This window comes from Diorhabda sublineata, chromosome 9 (genome assembly GCF_026230105.1).
Source record: "Diorhabda sublineata isolate icDioSubl1.1 chromosome 9, icDioSubl1.1, whole genome shotgun sequence".
Classification (NCBI taxonomy): Eukaryota; Metazoa; Arthropoda; class Insecta; order Coleoptera; family Chrysomelidae; genus Diorhabda; species Diorhabda sublineata.
In genome coordinates this window covers 14,228,375-14,245,111 of record NC_079482.1, presented here as the reverse complement: position 1 = coordinate 14,245,111, position 16,737 = coordinate 14,228,375, and the positions used below count along the sequence as shown (strand labels likewise).

At 30.4% G+C, this 16,737-nt stretch overlaps 2 protein-coding genes across 3 annotated transcripts in view; one reads left to right on the top strand and one right to left on the bottom strand.

The window, feature by feature from the left end:
- LOC130449113 (uncharacterized) overlaps nucleotides 1-16,737 on the top strand; it is a 101,499-nt gene that overhangs the window by 43,939 nt on the left and 40,823 nt on the right. Inside the window, exons 5-7 of one of the 2 annotated variants that reach the window (XM_056786797.1) lie at nucleotides 5,114-5,225; nucleotides 6,244-6,506; nucleotides 13,322-13,363. In XM_056786797.1, coding sequence (XP_056642775.1) covers nucleotides 5,114-5,225; nucleotides 6,244-6,506; nucleotides 13,322-13,363 — 417 coding nt within the window. The remainder of the gene's footprint in view (nucleotides 1-5,113; nucleotides 5,226-6,243; nucleotides 6,507-13,321; nucleotides 13,364-16,737) is intronic. The other variant, XM_056786798.1, reaches the window with a different exon arrangement.
- On the bottom strand, nucleotides 9,659-13,659 carry LOC130449114 (protein SHQ1 homolog). The gene is made up of 2 exons (XM_056786799.1): nucleotides 11,663-13,659; nucleotides 9,659-10,097 (listed from the first exon to the last, which is right to left on the bottom strand). Exon 1 carries the CDS (start codon nucleotides 13,063-13,065, stop codon nucleotides 11,713-11,715), a length of 1,353 nt encoding a protein of 450 aa, XP_056642777.1. The 5' UTR covers nucleotides 13,066-13,659; the 3' UTR covers nucleotides 9,659-10,097; nucleotides 11,663-11,712.

Below are 16,737 nucleotides of genomic sequence, written 5' to 3'. Positions count from 1 at the left end.
TATTTAAAAGACATAACCTGCTCTACACTTTTATTAAAAATTGCCAGTTTGCATCTTCTTGGTTCTCTCGCTATTGTCAAGGATTGTGTCTTTTGTGTCGATATGATCATATTGAATTTTCCTGCAACTGTTTCAAATCTGTGTATCAGTTTTTGCAGATTATCCTCATCTTCGGATATCACAACCGCGTCATCAGCGTAGCAAACTATCTTAAACTCATGTTTTCCCATTCTGTATCCTCTGCCTGCCGTTTTGACTTCTTTTATGATTTCGTCCATTATAATGTTGAAGAGTATTAATAAAGCTAGTTTGCAAAAACAAACAAATGCCAGACGGATGGAATAGTGGAGCCATATGGCCCATATTCAAAAACGGAAACCCAAAAATGTGCGCTAATTACAAACCTGACACCCTACCAAATACAGTCTACAAAATTTTGACTTCCATCGTTAATACGAGATTAAAAAAGTATACGGCATCGCATCTTGGAGAATGTCAATATGGGTTTAGGCCCGGGAGATCAACAATAGATGCTATCCATATATTAAATCAAATTATAGAAAAATGTTACGATCAAAATATGAATATCCACATTCTATTTATAGACTTCAAACGAGCTTTCGACAGCCTGAAAAAAGACATAATACTGAAAGACATGTCAAAATTGCACGTCCCAAAAACATATAATTACGAGAGATGAAAAAACTCAAGAATTCGATATAAATCGAGGAGTCAAACATTAGCATTAACTTTAGAGAAAAATATGATGCATCTTTAGAGTCAGCTATGCGACCAAAATATAGTGGGAATGGACCAGATCAGGGTTATATGGTAGGTGTTCAATCTCTGTCAAGATCATAGTTACAATTGATTGTATTACACTGGGTCCTCGCGGCAAAGTTCTAAAAATTGCTCACAACATTCTACTCGGCGCTGTTTTTGCACTGCGCTGAGAATTCGAGGCACCCAACTTACACTAATTTTTGTCATATTCATATGCAAATGTAGGACCTTTAGAACACTTGTTTTGGAAATGTCGCTCTGTCCTAGAATTTATTTTGTTCTTTGGTACCGGTTACTTAAAACAATTTCTTCCACTAGTAATGTTTTTTGGACTAGTCACCGTCACAGAATTTTCCACACAACTCAATGTAATCAGCCTATTTGCTATATGAGACCAAGCACTCAACTAGGTTTATTTTTTATACTGAACATACTATAGTTATGCTTATGTTTTCTGGTTTCACATATCTCGTACCTCAGATTTTTCATATATTCTAAGGAACGCTTCTAACACTTGACACGAAATACCTGCAGATAGTGTTTCTCCTCTTATTGGTTCTCAAACTTCCTCTTGTAGTGCACGCTTCTTGAATGTTGCCAAGCTCTAAAATTGACGTAACCCATTTTTATTTCCAGCATTATTATAAAGCACTATACAGGCCTTGACAATATTACTAGCAAAATCAGGTTGTACATTCAAGGAACTGAAAATTTCGCCATTTTTTACTGATTAATTCGAAACCCCACCTATATTCCTTATTGCTCTACACAGCCTGTAGCAAAATATTTTCTCCATGAGTCAAGTAAGAATCATGGTAAGGTCTCAACAAATGTTTTCGTCAGCCAAAAGCAGCATTAGCGACCAAGAAATAATTTCAGGCTTTCTGTTACTGGTAGACACTTCTTTTTAGGGAGAATATGTGAACCACTTTCCATTGATTCTTATATCTTAGTGGTTTTGAATACAGATATCACAGTTTTTCTCATAACTTCCAATATTAACGATAGTATATCCATACGAACTGTCTCTCATAGCCATGAAGACAATTGAATAATAATCTTGAATTGAAGAACAGTCACGTCCCACTGAACACACGAGATGTATGTGCTTTCCATATATGCCCCTATATAATGGGATATATGTTATTGAATCAAATTTCTATACTGACTCCTATAAGTTTCTTTGCTGGATGGTGGTTCGCACTCACTTTGTAAAACTAGTCGCAGAGCTTGACAGACCTCTTTAGCAATTAATCTTGCCATAGATATTCCTATCCTATACAAATCATGGAGATAAATTTGCATCAACTGGCTAAATAGCTAATAATTAAAAAATATTTTAGTTTCAATGCAAAACATTTACTATCGTTAACAAGTCGTACTTATTCAATTTACTTCATTATTTAGTTTTATAAATATTTTATTTTCAGGTAAATGAATCTTGAGAAGGGGGAAACACTTATGAGATAAATTCATAAGGTCACAAAAAATTATAAACAATCAAAAGAAAGTTCTTGTTCCGCCAAAAATAAAAAATATGTAACGATTAGCTTCAATTCCTGAACAACATTTATGAGGAAAGAGAAACTGAAGAAAGTTACATCAATGGAGATGAATAAAATAACATTAAAGAATCGAACTCTGCTACAGTATCTCCTGCAGTAACTACAGTTGAGGGAACAGCCGAAGTAATTGTCTCAAAAGTAAAACATGGAAATCAGTGGTTCAATGCTTCAACCTTTCAATGTTCCCTAGATGTCCCAACAAGCATTAACAACTGACATACATTTACCGCTGTCTATAAGTACTTCAGTTCCAGCACTACAAGTACTCTCCAGTCATAAATTTCCAAAAAATTTCAAACGTACAAAAGCAGAAAAGTTCTATGTTAATCTCCAGTGATCAGGAATGAAAATGTTAAATATTGAAGTCTTTTAGCAACTTCATTATCTTCAAATATCACTATTGATTTTAATAAAATTTTTATACATTAAAGAATGGGTATCACAGCCTAAGAAACAACGGAACCAACATATACGTCAATTGACAGACCATACACTGCTAAAAGTGGCATGGGATAAGCCTCTAATTGGAACATGAAGTTGAAGTCGACCACGAAAGAGATGGAGTGACAACTTAGAGACAGGATGAGGAATTATACCGAAGAAGAAACAGGCGATAGACCTATGATAGAAGAAAGAAAAAGAAGACATTAATATATATATATAAAATAATAAGTAATAAAATACTGTAGCTTATTATTTACAAATATATAATCTAAAAATTGTGTGGTGAATAATTAATTCCCTACTTCCAATTTTACTTACTTTAAATTTATTACCAGCCTAATCATTGCTAAATACAGTTTGATCAGTCTAGTATTTTCCTTTGAATATGATTTGTTGACAGGTGGTGCAGTTAGTCGAATGATAAGATTGACATCCTGAAATTATTGAAAAATCTCTCTGCATTGTTTTTTACATCAGGAAACAAAGTGTAGAAGGCTCCAACTCCCTCTCTCCTTTTATTAATGGGGAGAACTCACATAAGTCTTTGTTTTCCCTTCCCCATACCAATCGTTGACTTAATAACAGTAATGCAAGACGTTTTGTTTTGTTCATGTTATACACAACACTATTTAAAATATCGTGCAACCAGAGTCTATTCCATCGTCGTACAGTGGAAAAAAATCAGATCGATCAAAATCGCTAAGTGTGTTCTCGGCCTTAGAATTATATCAATTTTAATTCAACTTGTGTAACATTTATGTGAACCACTAGTAATTAAGGAATACATGCACATAACGAATACAACTCCATAAACTGCCAGTTTTCTTATTGGTACTTTCTATTTTGCAATTGTGAAATGAATATACACAGCGCCGCAAAATTAAATGCATAATTCAATTTTATTATATGTTAAAGCATGGGCTCCTTTTTCTTTAAATTTGTTCTACCTACTCGTTCCTTCTTTATTAATTTTCATCTGTGTTCCTACTTCCTCCCTCATTTTATTTTTTCAAATTGCAGCCCTCAACTTAATGTAGTAGCTGTAGAACAGCGGAGAAAAAAAAAATAAAATGGGAATCTAGTTGAGGACTGCAATTTCAAAAATATAATGAGAAATGAAAAGAAGACACAGATGGAAATTACTTAAGAAGGAATGAGTAGGAAGAAAAGATTTGAATAAAAAGGAGCTTATGTTCTAACAAATAAAGAACTGAATGTATATGTTTTTAAAATATAACCAAATTAATAAAGGTAACCGGAATTTCTGTGAGCACTATAATAAAGAAAGTTAAAAAAGATATTTGATAAACTTACCGGCAAATATAAAGAATAATATCACCACAAATTTACTAAAATTTACTTTGATTTGAACATTTGAGTTTAGATAGGTAGAGGACGATTTCGAGCACATTCCAAGATTTGATTGAATTTCTCGAATGGAGTGGGAGGTCTATAACAAAATCTGAAGTGACTACCGTGCCACAATACGTGAAGAAAGGAATATTCAAAATGTTTGAAGAAAAACGTAACAAGTCAAATGGCAGGTTACATCTAACAAAGGTAGAAAAGAGAATATAACTATTTGTAAAAAATACCAAGAGGTACTAAACGTAAAATTCAAGAATATAGAAGTTAAGATTGTCGAAAATACATGCAAATATTTTAAAGGAGAAGTCTTAGAAGCTGCAGAAAAATGCTGTGCGACAACGAAAATTGTAAACAGAAATATAAAAAGACCACACTGGTGGACAGAAAAAATGAAAAAGGCAGTAAAAGACAAAAAAGAACATGGAAAATATACTTAAATAAGAAAGCCAAGGATGCTTGTTGGAGGACGTTGAGGCGAACCTGATCCATCTAAGGGTTCGACGTTGGAGGTACCATTCTCGGGACAGGAAGGATTGGCAATTGATAGTTGAAAAGGCCCCGGTTCTTAAAGGATCGTAGCGCAAGTTAAAGAAGAAGAAGATAATGTTGCGGCGCAGTGTATTCTCATATTCACAAGTTTTAATTTCTCACATAGTTTCTCCCATCTTCCAAGTCCTATTAGTGCTGTCTCCTTACCACCAGGCTTGATTGCAACAAATAAACAAACTAGTTTGATTTTAAGAGCAGTTTTAATAGTCAAATAACAGTTTAACAATCGTCTTAAACGATTTTCCAATAAATATTTATTTTTGCATAAACTACGTAGACTGTTAATTACTATTTTGTATGCTATCCATAAATCTACATTTTTTCTTTGATAACAAATTGGTAGTTATCTTCTTGTTAGATGAATATTTTTTCATATAATGTGACTGATGTTTATTTTTATACAGTTTCAGCAGAGGAAAACTCTTTAGGCCATATTGTTGTATTAACAGTAGAAAAAGTTTTGGAAATCATCGAATCTGCTTATCCAAATCCAATTACAATTAAAGATATAGCGAGGTGAGTAAAATTTCAGTTATTTCTAATATGCACAAAATTTGAAGATTTACTTGTTTCTCAATACCTAGATATTTTAATAAAACCAAATGGTTTAGAATCAAGTTATTTCTTTATACTATGAGGGATTGTTTTCTTATATTTTAGTAATCATTGGTAAAAATGAGAAAAAACTTACGATGTAAAATAATCTCATCGCAAATATATGTGTTTAAGTTCATAAATTTGTAAATTTGAAAAAATAACGTCGATATACCGTACCCCTCAACTGTATTTTCTATATCAATGAAAAACATTTTTTTGCAAATTATGTGATGTATCAATGATACGGGGTGAAATAGGAAATTCAAGAGAATCTCAGCATAAATCTGAAAACAATGTACATAGAAGACAATGTGGAAATGTAGTGAATGTAAATGGAAAAATTAATGGCAGGGTTCGATGTGGGGTGTAGAGATAAACTGGAGGAAAGGAATCTAGTACGACAAAGTACATGTAAACTGCCTCCACAGAATCCAATAGAAAATATTCTGAAATTCGTAAGAATACAAAAAAGATACTCAGACATAAAAATAGAATATACATGCCCAAGAAGTTAAAAAATCGAGAAAAAGTACAGTCATTGCATATTTGCTTCACAACAAAATGGTTGTCACAAATAGTTCATATTTGACAACTTTGAATAATTAAAAGTTTTTTATCCAACAACTTTGAATAATTAAATGTTTTTTATCCAACAACTATTAAGTACACCAATATTTAAAAATTTGGAATATTAATTTAATTATAAAATGTTGTACTTTTTAATATTACATTTATATACATTCAAACTATTTTTTGTTATTAAAACAATTTAAAAAAATAGAAATTCTCACCAATATCAATAACCAATAATTTTCTGTATGTACCACCGTTTTTTATTGTTAAATACAACGTGGGAAAAAATTAATTTCAAGACATCAATTATCTATAAATGATTACTAATACTCTGATTTAACATTAATTCTGGTGTGTTTTATAGGGATAATGGTTGGGACGAAGAAGAAGTGGCTCAATGCATTGCTGCATTACAATCTAGACAAGTAGTAAAAGCTATGGAACATGGTGCTTTCACTCGTCAACAATCTCACGACACCCACCAAGTAACTATAGTAAAGCAAATGCCTACTGTTGCTAGTTCAAAACAACCCACAATTGCCATTATAACAGCTCAGTACTGCGAAAAATTGGCTGTAGATGCCATGATTGAAAATAAAGAGACTTACGTCAGATACACTACAGTTGGTAAGTAAATAATATCTAACTTATGATATCTATATGGATATTTCAGAATAAAAATATTCAGTCATCCCCCATTGCAGGTTTTTTCAATGACCCCGACGGATAACTATATTAGTGATCTAGTGTTAAACTATTAGTCGTTTTATGTGCATATAATAAACCTTTTAAATGTAAACCTGTGTTACGCTAAGTCTGTAAATCGGTTTGGAAAATATTTCCCAACTCTGCTTTTATCCATGTAAGACTAAAATTATTTCACGCAGTCTTTATTGTGTAAGCAGCATTGATTTTGTGATATTACAGTTTGAGTTTGCTGTTTGTTCATAGGAAGTCGTATATCCGAAAAGTACTTCATGGTGGGCTAAAAGGGTTGCTATGGATATGAACCCGAAACTAAACAACAATCGAGTGTATGGGTTCTTCAAGACGAGCCAAATCCAAAGAAAGTTGTTCGCGCATGAAGTACTTCGAAGCAAATGGTCGCCTGTTTTTTCGGAATAACTGGACATGTCGCCACCGTTTCATTAAAGCAACATTGAACGGCGAATTCTGAATGGTACACCATCATTTTTTTGTCAGAAGGAAACGAATCGCAGAAGACGACTCATTCTCTCCCACGACAATGACTCACATATCAGTTCAAACAAAAATGTTTATGAACAGTCAAAACATCGAATTGATGGGTCATCCGCCGTACAGTCCTTGCTTCAGATCCAATGATTTTTTCTTATTCCCACAGATTAAAAATAAATTGCGAAGTCAACGTTTATTTACACCTGAAGATTGATACGTTCAAACCACATGATTCGAAAAACAATAAACCATATCTAATTATAAATATTTTATTTATCTATCTTAAAAAATTAAGTAGCAACCCTCTAATAAATACCACAGAAAGGTAAAAAAAATAGAGTTACTAAAAATAGTGATCATATTGAAATCCATTTATTAGATGATATCATATTAATAAAAATATTCACATAGAAGAAATATAACTATTATACTTTCAATTAAAAAACTATAAATTGGTTTTTTCCATAACTCCTACTATTGATGGAAATAGTGATGTTTGGGGATTAGTTCACGTTGCAGTTTTATAATAAAACAGTGAATAATTATTATTTCATTGAATACTGACGACTGGTAGAACGATAGAACACTGTTGTCAGATAAAAAATTTTGATTTAACACTTTAACGACCACAGCGGGCACATGTGCCCGCTACTGAAACCAACAATCAATTTCGTTCCAGGAATACATACGAATAAAGTCAAATTACCTTATTACAATTATAGCTATGGTTCTTGTGAACATAATTATCAATTGGGTTGATTTTATTTTATTGCTATAACAATTCCTGGAAGCCAATTTGTTATTGTTTAGCACTTTTTTATTTATTTTAATCGAATTAAAATTATTAAACAATAAGAAAGATTATGAAACAAATAGATAATACTACCGTAAAATCCCCCCTTTTCAAATCAAAACAGATGCATTTCAGGTAAGGGGGTTATAATCGGGGTTTATTAAAAAAATTGTCCCCAAAAAATGCTGTAGTGCTAAAAATGATGACAGAAGATAAATAATATGTTTAAAATAATTAAGAAATATATACTTTATACATTGAACAAGAATTTAAAATGTAACTAAAAACAAATATAATTCTTCCAATATCAATTGCAGATTATAAAAACCCTTGCTAACAATTTTGTTTGATCTACCATAGGCGTAGATACCTCATTTTATAAATTTATTATTTTTATAAATACTTTTAAAAATATGTATATCTTATGCGAGAAAATATTCGTTAAAAGGCAATCGAATCATTATAAATTGGATGGTATTATACGCCCTTATTTAGACAGATACGCTTAATTGCAGTCCTACTTGGAACTTAGAAAAAAAATCATTATATCTCATTAACTTGCTACAACTGAATATTTAATTATACAACGTAAATAGATGAGTAAAATGTACCTGCCTGTAAGGGAGTTTAGTTTAAACACGATACAAGACGTGAACTAAGTCCTTTTTGTACACCATTCGTTTTTTCTCATTCGCATTTATGTTTACAATTCGATGTTTTCATTGGTAAACAGTGTCCACGTGGGCTGACGGTTTGTTGGATGTTTAATGTTGGTAATAATTTTGGGATTGTACAGGCATTTGTGAGGAATAAAAATTATATAGTACTATGAAAATCATTCCCTTACTTTGTCCCAATATCCAACAAACTTTCAAAATTTCTCTGAATTTATGATCATTAGTCATTAAATACATGTTAACTCAATATTTGTCCCATGAAAAATAATCATTGCCATACAGCAATACCAACAGTCGATATGTAGGTACATTTTTGAGTACTTGGTAATACTCGCATTATTTTTTGATAGTTGCCTTCAAGTTTGTTAGAGTAATTGTTGGAAGAAGATTTCATGGTAATTTTAACGAAAAGCTAGTTGGTAACGAAAGGTTATGTTGCGAGATTTTTTTAGGTTATAATTTGTTTTGTCATTCCATCACCGCCATTTCCTTATTTTTAATAAAAGTGAGAGGATGATGAGTTATGAGGTAATGACTTCCAGACTGGATCAACTCGATTTTCGTACATTTTTGCTTATTGAAACTTTTTAATTACTATTTTGCTTTATTTCATAGTTTGTAAGTTAATATAACCTAGTCGAATTTTTAATATATTTAAATTTAAGTATGTACAAACATTTTTTTACGATTAATTTAGCAATTTTCTTGTAACCATTTGAATGCCATATATTTGGCCTGATACACATCAAGAGAAATTTGTTATATGCATATAAGACGACTAACAACGCAACACTAGTTTCTCATGGGCAGTTATCACTAATAGAGTTATCAGAATCTTTGATAACACCTACCTAAAGAAAAAATTTATTATCCATCACTAACATCAATATCCATTTACAAAAGTTGGAGATACATAAAAAAGATTAAATCCAATATTGATAGGTCGTCTCGAAAATTTTTAATCTCATATTAATGGAAATTCTGAAAACAAAGATTCTTAAATGTAACAGATTAGAACCGGAGAATTAGAAATCACAAGTAAAAGACTGGCTTCTTTGTTTTCACCCAATTTTACTTTACTTGTGGTTTCTGTAAATTAAATTAATATACAATTTCAGTATGAAAAAAATATTTTAATACATATTTTTATAATTACAGATTAAAATTTTCATATTAATACCTATACTGAAAATTATATGATATTTTAATTTAAAATAAAGTCTTATTGGAATATAATTCACACTATATATACTCCTAGCAAAATTAATACATAACTCATAATTTGTCAAAATTTTTTAATGAAAGAACTCTAGGATATATATTCTACTTCCATTTTGCTATCCCCAATGTTTCTAAATCATTTTCATAAAATTGATGAGAATATGTTAATACTTTTGCTGCTATAACAAAAATGCAAATTTGCTAAAAAGCCAAACTGGTAAGGTCTCATTCTCCAAAATCATAATGTTACATAATGTGCTGCAACTATTGAAGAAGGATCCTTATAAGTACAATCATCGATTCTTAGAGCATTAAGAAGGGTTCAAGGACCTGGAAAAAATTAAACATATTAGTGTCTGCAATGTGTAACTTATTCAAACCAGAACTGATTTTTGTGGCTACAAGCACTTAGGCAAGAGCTTTCCTACATCCAGTTTCCTTCAGCTAAATATTGTGTCTATAATCTAGAAATAAACAAAAATATTAGAATCCCTATAACTGGAACTCCTTTAATCTGCAACATCAAAGTGCAAGACTACAGTTTGCTAGAGGTCTTTTGAACAAAAGTTCACATTTTACTTATTGGCCATTACCATTATACATGCTACCAAGTTATGTGTGGTGGCAGAAGTAACATTAGATAATGTGTAATGCCACAATGGCATTTTAATCGTCTTAATGCTCACAAGTACTGTTCTTCTTTGAGAGGTAATTGGTCGATAGAAATATGCAGTGATATCGATTTTTAGTGCCTAGACACTGAAGTAACTGAACTGGCATATGCTTCATATTCTACAGCAGTTGATAATATGTCAACCAGATTACACCCTTATAAAATTACCATTAATTTCCAGCAATTGTCAAGCTGTAATTAATGCCAAATGAATAACTACATTCTTAAAATGGACTCTTTAATGGCTTTTCAAACATGTAAATTTTCTATTTCACAAATACTTCTTGATATTAAGACATTTATTTTAAAATTGTTTTTATTCCACCTCTGTTGAATAATTTATTGCTCAAATCATTGCAATGGAAAGAGAAATAAATTAAACCTGTAACATGTCATTTGACTTGTTACAGTTTCTTTTGTTCACGTTCGAGTTTTTGAGAAATTAATTTGTTATCGACCTCCCACTTCATTAGAGAAATACAATAAAACCTTGAAATGTATTGGAGTTCTTCCTCTACCTACATACACTACACAAATTAAAGTAAATTTTAGTAAATTTGTGGTGATTTTATACTTTGTCTTTTTTTATATCAAAAAAATTCTAGTTATCTTTATGGACTTCTTTTTGTTTCTAGCAAATTTTGTATGATAGTTTTCTGTTCATTCAGTTCCTCAAATAAACAGAAAATACGAATTTATATGAAAACTATCATACAAAATTTACTTAAAACAAAAGGAAATCCACAAAGATAACTGTAATTTTTGTAAGTACAATAAAAAAAGCAAAGAAAAACTTACTAGCAAATATAAAGAATAAAATCACCATAAATTTACTAAAATTTACTTTGATTTGAACATTTGAGTGTAGTTAGGCAGAAAAAGAATTCAAATACATTCAGAGGTTTTCATTAATTTCTCCAATGAAGTGGGAGATCGATACCAAATTAATTATAACAAGCTGAATGGCATGTTACAAGCCATTGAATCTTTCAGCATTTTAGACTAAAGAATCCAAATTATGTGTTAGTTTTGCTGTATTATTTATCACAGCTTTGTAGTTAAAATTTTAATATTTAAAAACATGTTAATGTTTGTTAAGAATTTAAAATACATAAATATTCTAAACGCAGAAAGCTGCAGTAATAAAAAACTTCAAACTAAATTCCCAATCAAATTTGAATGATTCTTGAAACAAATAAAAAGTATATAATTTATATAGTACCTTAAAACATCGAGTTTCAACAATGTTAAACTTCAATATAGAGACCTTGTTTAAAGATCAGTAGTAATGTATTTTTCTTTTCCACCAACTGTTTCAGTATTAGATTGACATTCATTACTCGATTCAGTTTCTGACTCGCTACTATCATCTGAATCACTTGATTCTGAGGATTCATCATCACTATCATCACTTACAACAGAAATTTTCAAATTTTCCATTTTATTTTCCAAGGTAAATCCTTGTTCAATTTCAAACAGATTAAAGCCTAGTTCTTCTTTTTTAATTTCCAAAGAATCAACTTCTTTCAAAAATTCTCTCCATCTGTTTCTGTCCCAATTAATAATGTATATTATGTAATCTTTAATAAATAAGTTATTTAAAATGTATCTGCAACAATCGCCTCCCAAAAAAATATAGTAAATTTGGATCAGACATTTTATTATGTATTTGTCACTCAACTTTAATAATTGTTTTAAATCTTCTAGCACTTTTAAACTCAATTCAAAATTTCTAAATAGTGGATAAGTAACGCTTCTTCTGAAAGCTGAAATTAAAACGTCTTTGGTGTTATCAAATGCATCTAGCCAACATAATGTTGCAGAAAGTTTAACTATAGTCCATCCTGATTCTGAATTAGTATCATAGTCTGTAGTTCGTCCGTCATAACAATATGCATACAAAATATCAATTAACCCATTAAAAACATACTTAATTTGTAATTCTGACAGTTCATAATTTATGTTTGGCAAATCTTTTAAGAAGTCTAGTTCTTTGTTACTGAAAGTTATATCATCATCTTTTATATCGTTCCAAGGAGTCTTTAATTGTAACAGACTCAGAATATCTTCATTTTCTATATAATCTGCTAAATAATGGCCCATGTCGAACTTTCCTTGCTCAAATTGTAATCTTAGTTTTCGTCTCTCTTTTAAATTGACTTCACTAGGATCTATTTCAAAAACTTCACTGAATTCTGAACTTACTGCTACAAAGTTGCGATGCCCCATTAATGCAAAACCGAATCCTTGAGATAAATCGCTTTCATTAGGTAATTTAGCTTCATTATCGATAACTAAAATATTTGGTTTATTCTCATAAGTAGTTTCAACTCTGGTAACCAAAAATTTGGTTATAAAATCAAGGTCTTCAAAATGCTCTCCATATTCTGCTTTGTCATAAGTAAAAGTAAATTCACCTGAATCACAATCAAAAGAACTCCTGTAATTTTCATTCTCAATTAATTTTCCAGGTAAAAACAGTCTCAGAAAGTAAGGTTTGCAGAAAAATAAGAACACATTTTCATCCACTTCCACCTGTAATTCACGCAATGAACAATAAGGAGCTCTAATTTCTATTGTTATACTTCTATCATCTTGTGATAATTTGAATCTTGGTGTGAGCATTTTCTTTTTAATAATGCCTATTTTATACAAAAATTCAACATACTAAAAATAACCTAATCACTTTTGTTTATACTTCAAATGTCATTTAATTCAAATTCTTCTTTTTCGTTTTATAGTCCTCATACGTGTACGACAATTTCAAATGTCATTGAAGTCACATACCTCTTCTTTTTCGTTTTATTGTCTTCATACATATACCTACTAGGTAATCACTTGATCAAGATAATAGACTTAATGAAAATTTCATAATATATAGGTCCGTCCAGCTCGGGAGCAGAAATAGGAAGGCCCCGATTCGGTAAGATGGAAAAATGAGTGTTTTCACAATTTCACAACAACTGGGGGTATTTATGTGCACATTTGGGATATTTTTCCTTTCACTAATGCCACACGCTGTATAGTGTATAAAATTATATGTGCAAAATAATTCTCTAAAATTTATCACTTTTCACTTTTAATGTATAATACAATCTGCTTTATGTTGCTTGTTATGTACCTAGTTTATAAAAAGCTAAGCATTTCAGCGATCTGGTTGTACATGTCTAATTTCTGTTGATTACTAGTTTTGCGACAAACTTTAATATGTTTATCTTTAAATAGTTTATATAACATACTTAATTTTAGATATTTTGTTTTTGAAAAATAATGAGTAATTAAATCCATTCAGTAATTCCAAGTAAATGTAATAATATTTATTAATAGGTATATATTATAATCATATATAAATTCTATAAATGGTTCAGTTCTGCTTAGTTATACGAGGTAGTCGAAAATTATATACAGGGTGGGCAACTAAGAACGGCCGCCGGCCATATCTCAGGAGCAGATTATATTATAGCTTCGGGGGGAAAAATTATAACAAAATTTGACTTGAGATACACGTGAAAATTATTTTCAGAATTTTAGACTGACCTCTAGAAGGCGTATTTAAAAATATGAAATTAAAAAATTTTCTAAAACTTGCCTAATTAAATTTATATACGATAATAAATATATTTTAGATATTGTGATTTTTCCTTACAAATAAAAATTTAAGTAGGTCTTTTAAAAGTAAACTATATGAACATTAAAATAGCGAAAACCACATGTCGATATCTTTTTTATATTTCGAGATATCTTAAGAAATGTGTAAAGGCGATTTTCTACAAACATCTACTAGACTGGTTCACCCAAACGGAAATTAAAAATTTATTTTGGATGGGAAGTTCTTACATTGGACTACCTGCAGTAATTTCTCATAATAATCTTATTATTATTATCTTATTATTTATTCAAGTCATGACAAGAAAAATAAAAATCTATTCAAAAAAAGTTATTATTAACAAATAGAAATAAGGGTATGTATTTTTAAATGCTGTATCATAATAAAAAAAAACGAAAAATTTCATTTAAAAAATAAACAACTAAGCGGTGGACCACTCTTAACATTTAGGGGTATGAAAATAGTAGATATTGGTCGATTCTTAGACCTACTCCATATGCATATAAAATTTTCTAAAAAACCGGTCAAGCCGTTTCAGAGGAGTATACAAACTAAAATTGTGACACTAGAATTTTATATATAAGATTAAAAAAATACAATTTCTTGTTTCATATAACTGAATCCGTATTTGAATTATTCACACTCCAACTTTGAAATAATGATAAAGTTTTTACCCTGAATGTATAACGATAAAACGCTTATAATCAAAATCAACTTTTTCCAAAAATATCAAAAAACAACAGATAAACTTCAAAGTAATTTTTCAAATTCCTTTTTATTTTCTTTGTTAAGTTATCTAATGGCTGCAGTTATGATGTAGAATTATTTTTCTCCCCAATTTTTGGCATATTAAAAAATCGAAAAACTATCTGGTGATCATTGAGGAAATAATATTGACACACTTATGAAGAACTAGCGGACCCGACAGACGTTGTCCAGTCTCAACGATGAATATTGAATTCGAATTGGTTTTGGAATCGATCGGAAAAGCCGTTTAAAAGTTATTCCAAAATCCAGAATCGGTCCAAATTGTATTCAAAAACTAATTTTGGTTAAGCCCTTTCGTTATAAATAAATGAGGTATGCCTTGATGACTGAGCTTCAAGCCTAAAAATAATACATTGAAATTCTTCTTCTTGAGACATTTTTACAATACACTTTTCAAAACTGCCAAACATCAAATTAAATAAACATTAAATAACAGTTCCTGTCTACTTGGTTACAACCCCTATAATAAGACGTTGCTATCGTTTCTCATTATTTTGTTACTAGTACAATAATGAGCGTTCATTATTTTACTAGTGAAATAATAGGTTATTTATACGTTATTTATACGATCTGTATTGTCGAAAATAATATAGATGTTATTATACGCTTAAGAAAATAATAATTCTATTCGTCAAATAAATAAAATTATAAAACTTCAGACTCGATAATTTCTTGTATCAATGCTTTTTGTATGTTTCACATTCTTTTCTGCATTTCAAACAACTCTTCTTCATAAGATGCAACATCAGACATTTGTAAATGAAATGTAGATGACACAGTTTTATCCGCCGAAAGTATTTTCAGACCTCTTACTTCAGGTAGTTATTTTCCATGTGCATTTCCATATTGCTGCTTATATAAAAAGTGAAATGTGTATAGGTATATTTAGCAGGACATTAAAAATTACAAGACAACCAACACAAAAAACTGTGTAAAAACAACCTACATAAGATAACTACTGACAATATATTATTCAACCAAGTAATCTAGTCAAAGATCTCTGGCAGCTACATCAATCCCACATTCTGAACTTTTAAGATGAGTGGGAGTATCAGATCAGTTGTAAATACTAGTCTCGCAGCAGGATAGATCCTTTGGGTCGCGGTGTATATAATATACCAATTTGTACATACATAAAGCCCCGTCAATTTAATTGTTTCATCAGTTGTTATCATATATATCCTTATCATTGACTCATGCAGAAACCTAACAAAAATTGAAATATTAGTGAGTTCACAAAGAATATCTCTAATGTTTTAATCAACACATTTCTCAATGTTTTGTTTTATGTTGTATGTTCAATTTTGGGGTACTGTGAGGTTGTCTTATAAATTGCTTTATTTTTAATCGAAGATTGTTAAGTAATTGTAGATGTTCCAATCCACTTTGGATTTCAATATGATAATCAACACACTTGGAATTTATTTGCTTCACTATTTCATAGAATTAATTAAAGCTAAAATTTCATAGCCACATTTTTGTTGCATTATTGCACTGTAAATATAAGTGCAACCAGAAAAATCTTATATTTCTTAGTAAAAACTTCGTTTTAATAAGATTCGTATGTTATATTTTCTGTCCCATACTGAAATTTTATTGCAAGTACCAAAAAAAATTTCCTCAGGGCTCAACCCTTAATATTAATAATTCTCGATAGAGGGGTGTAAAGATTTATTATTACATTTCTCTAGAACAATAGCATTTCATAGCATCGTTTCGACCATGGACGCTTCTTTTTCAGAATTTAATGCTCTACAGTTCAGCCAAACCGTAACTCGAACAGGCGAGGTAGTACGGGCCTCTAAACTTGATTTTTCCATGATCTCGTGAATGACAATAGCTACAAAAAAATGTGAATAACAAACTTGTAGGAAATTCAATTTTCTATAAATAATGTCCTCAGCACCAAGTCGCTAAAATCA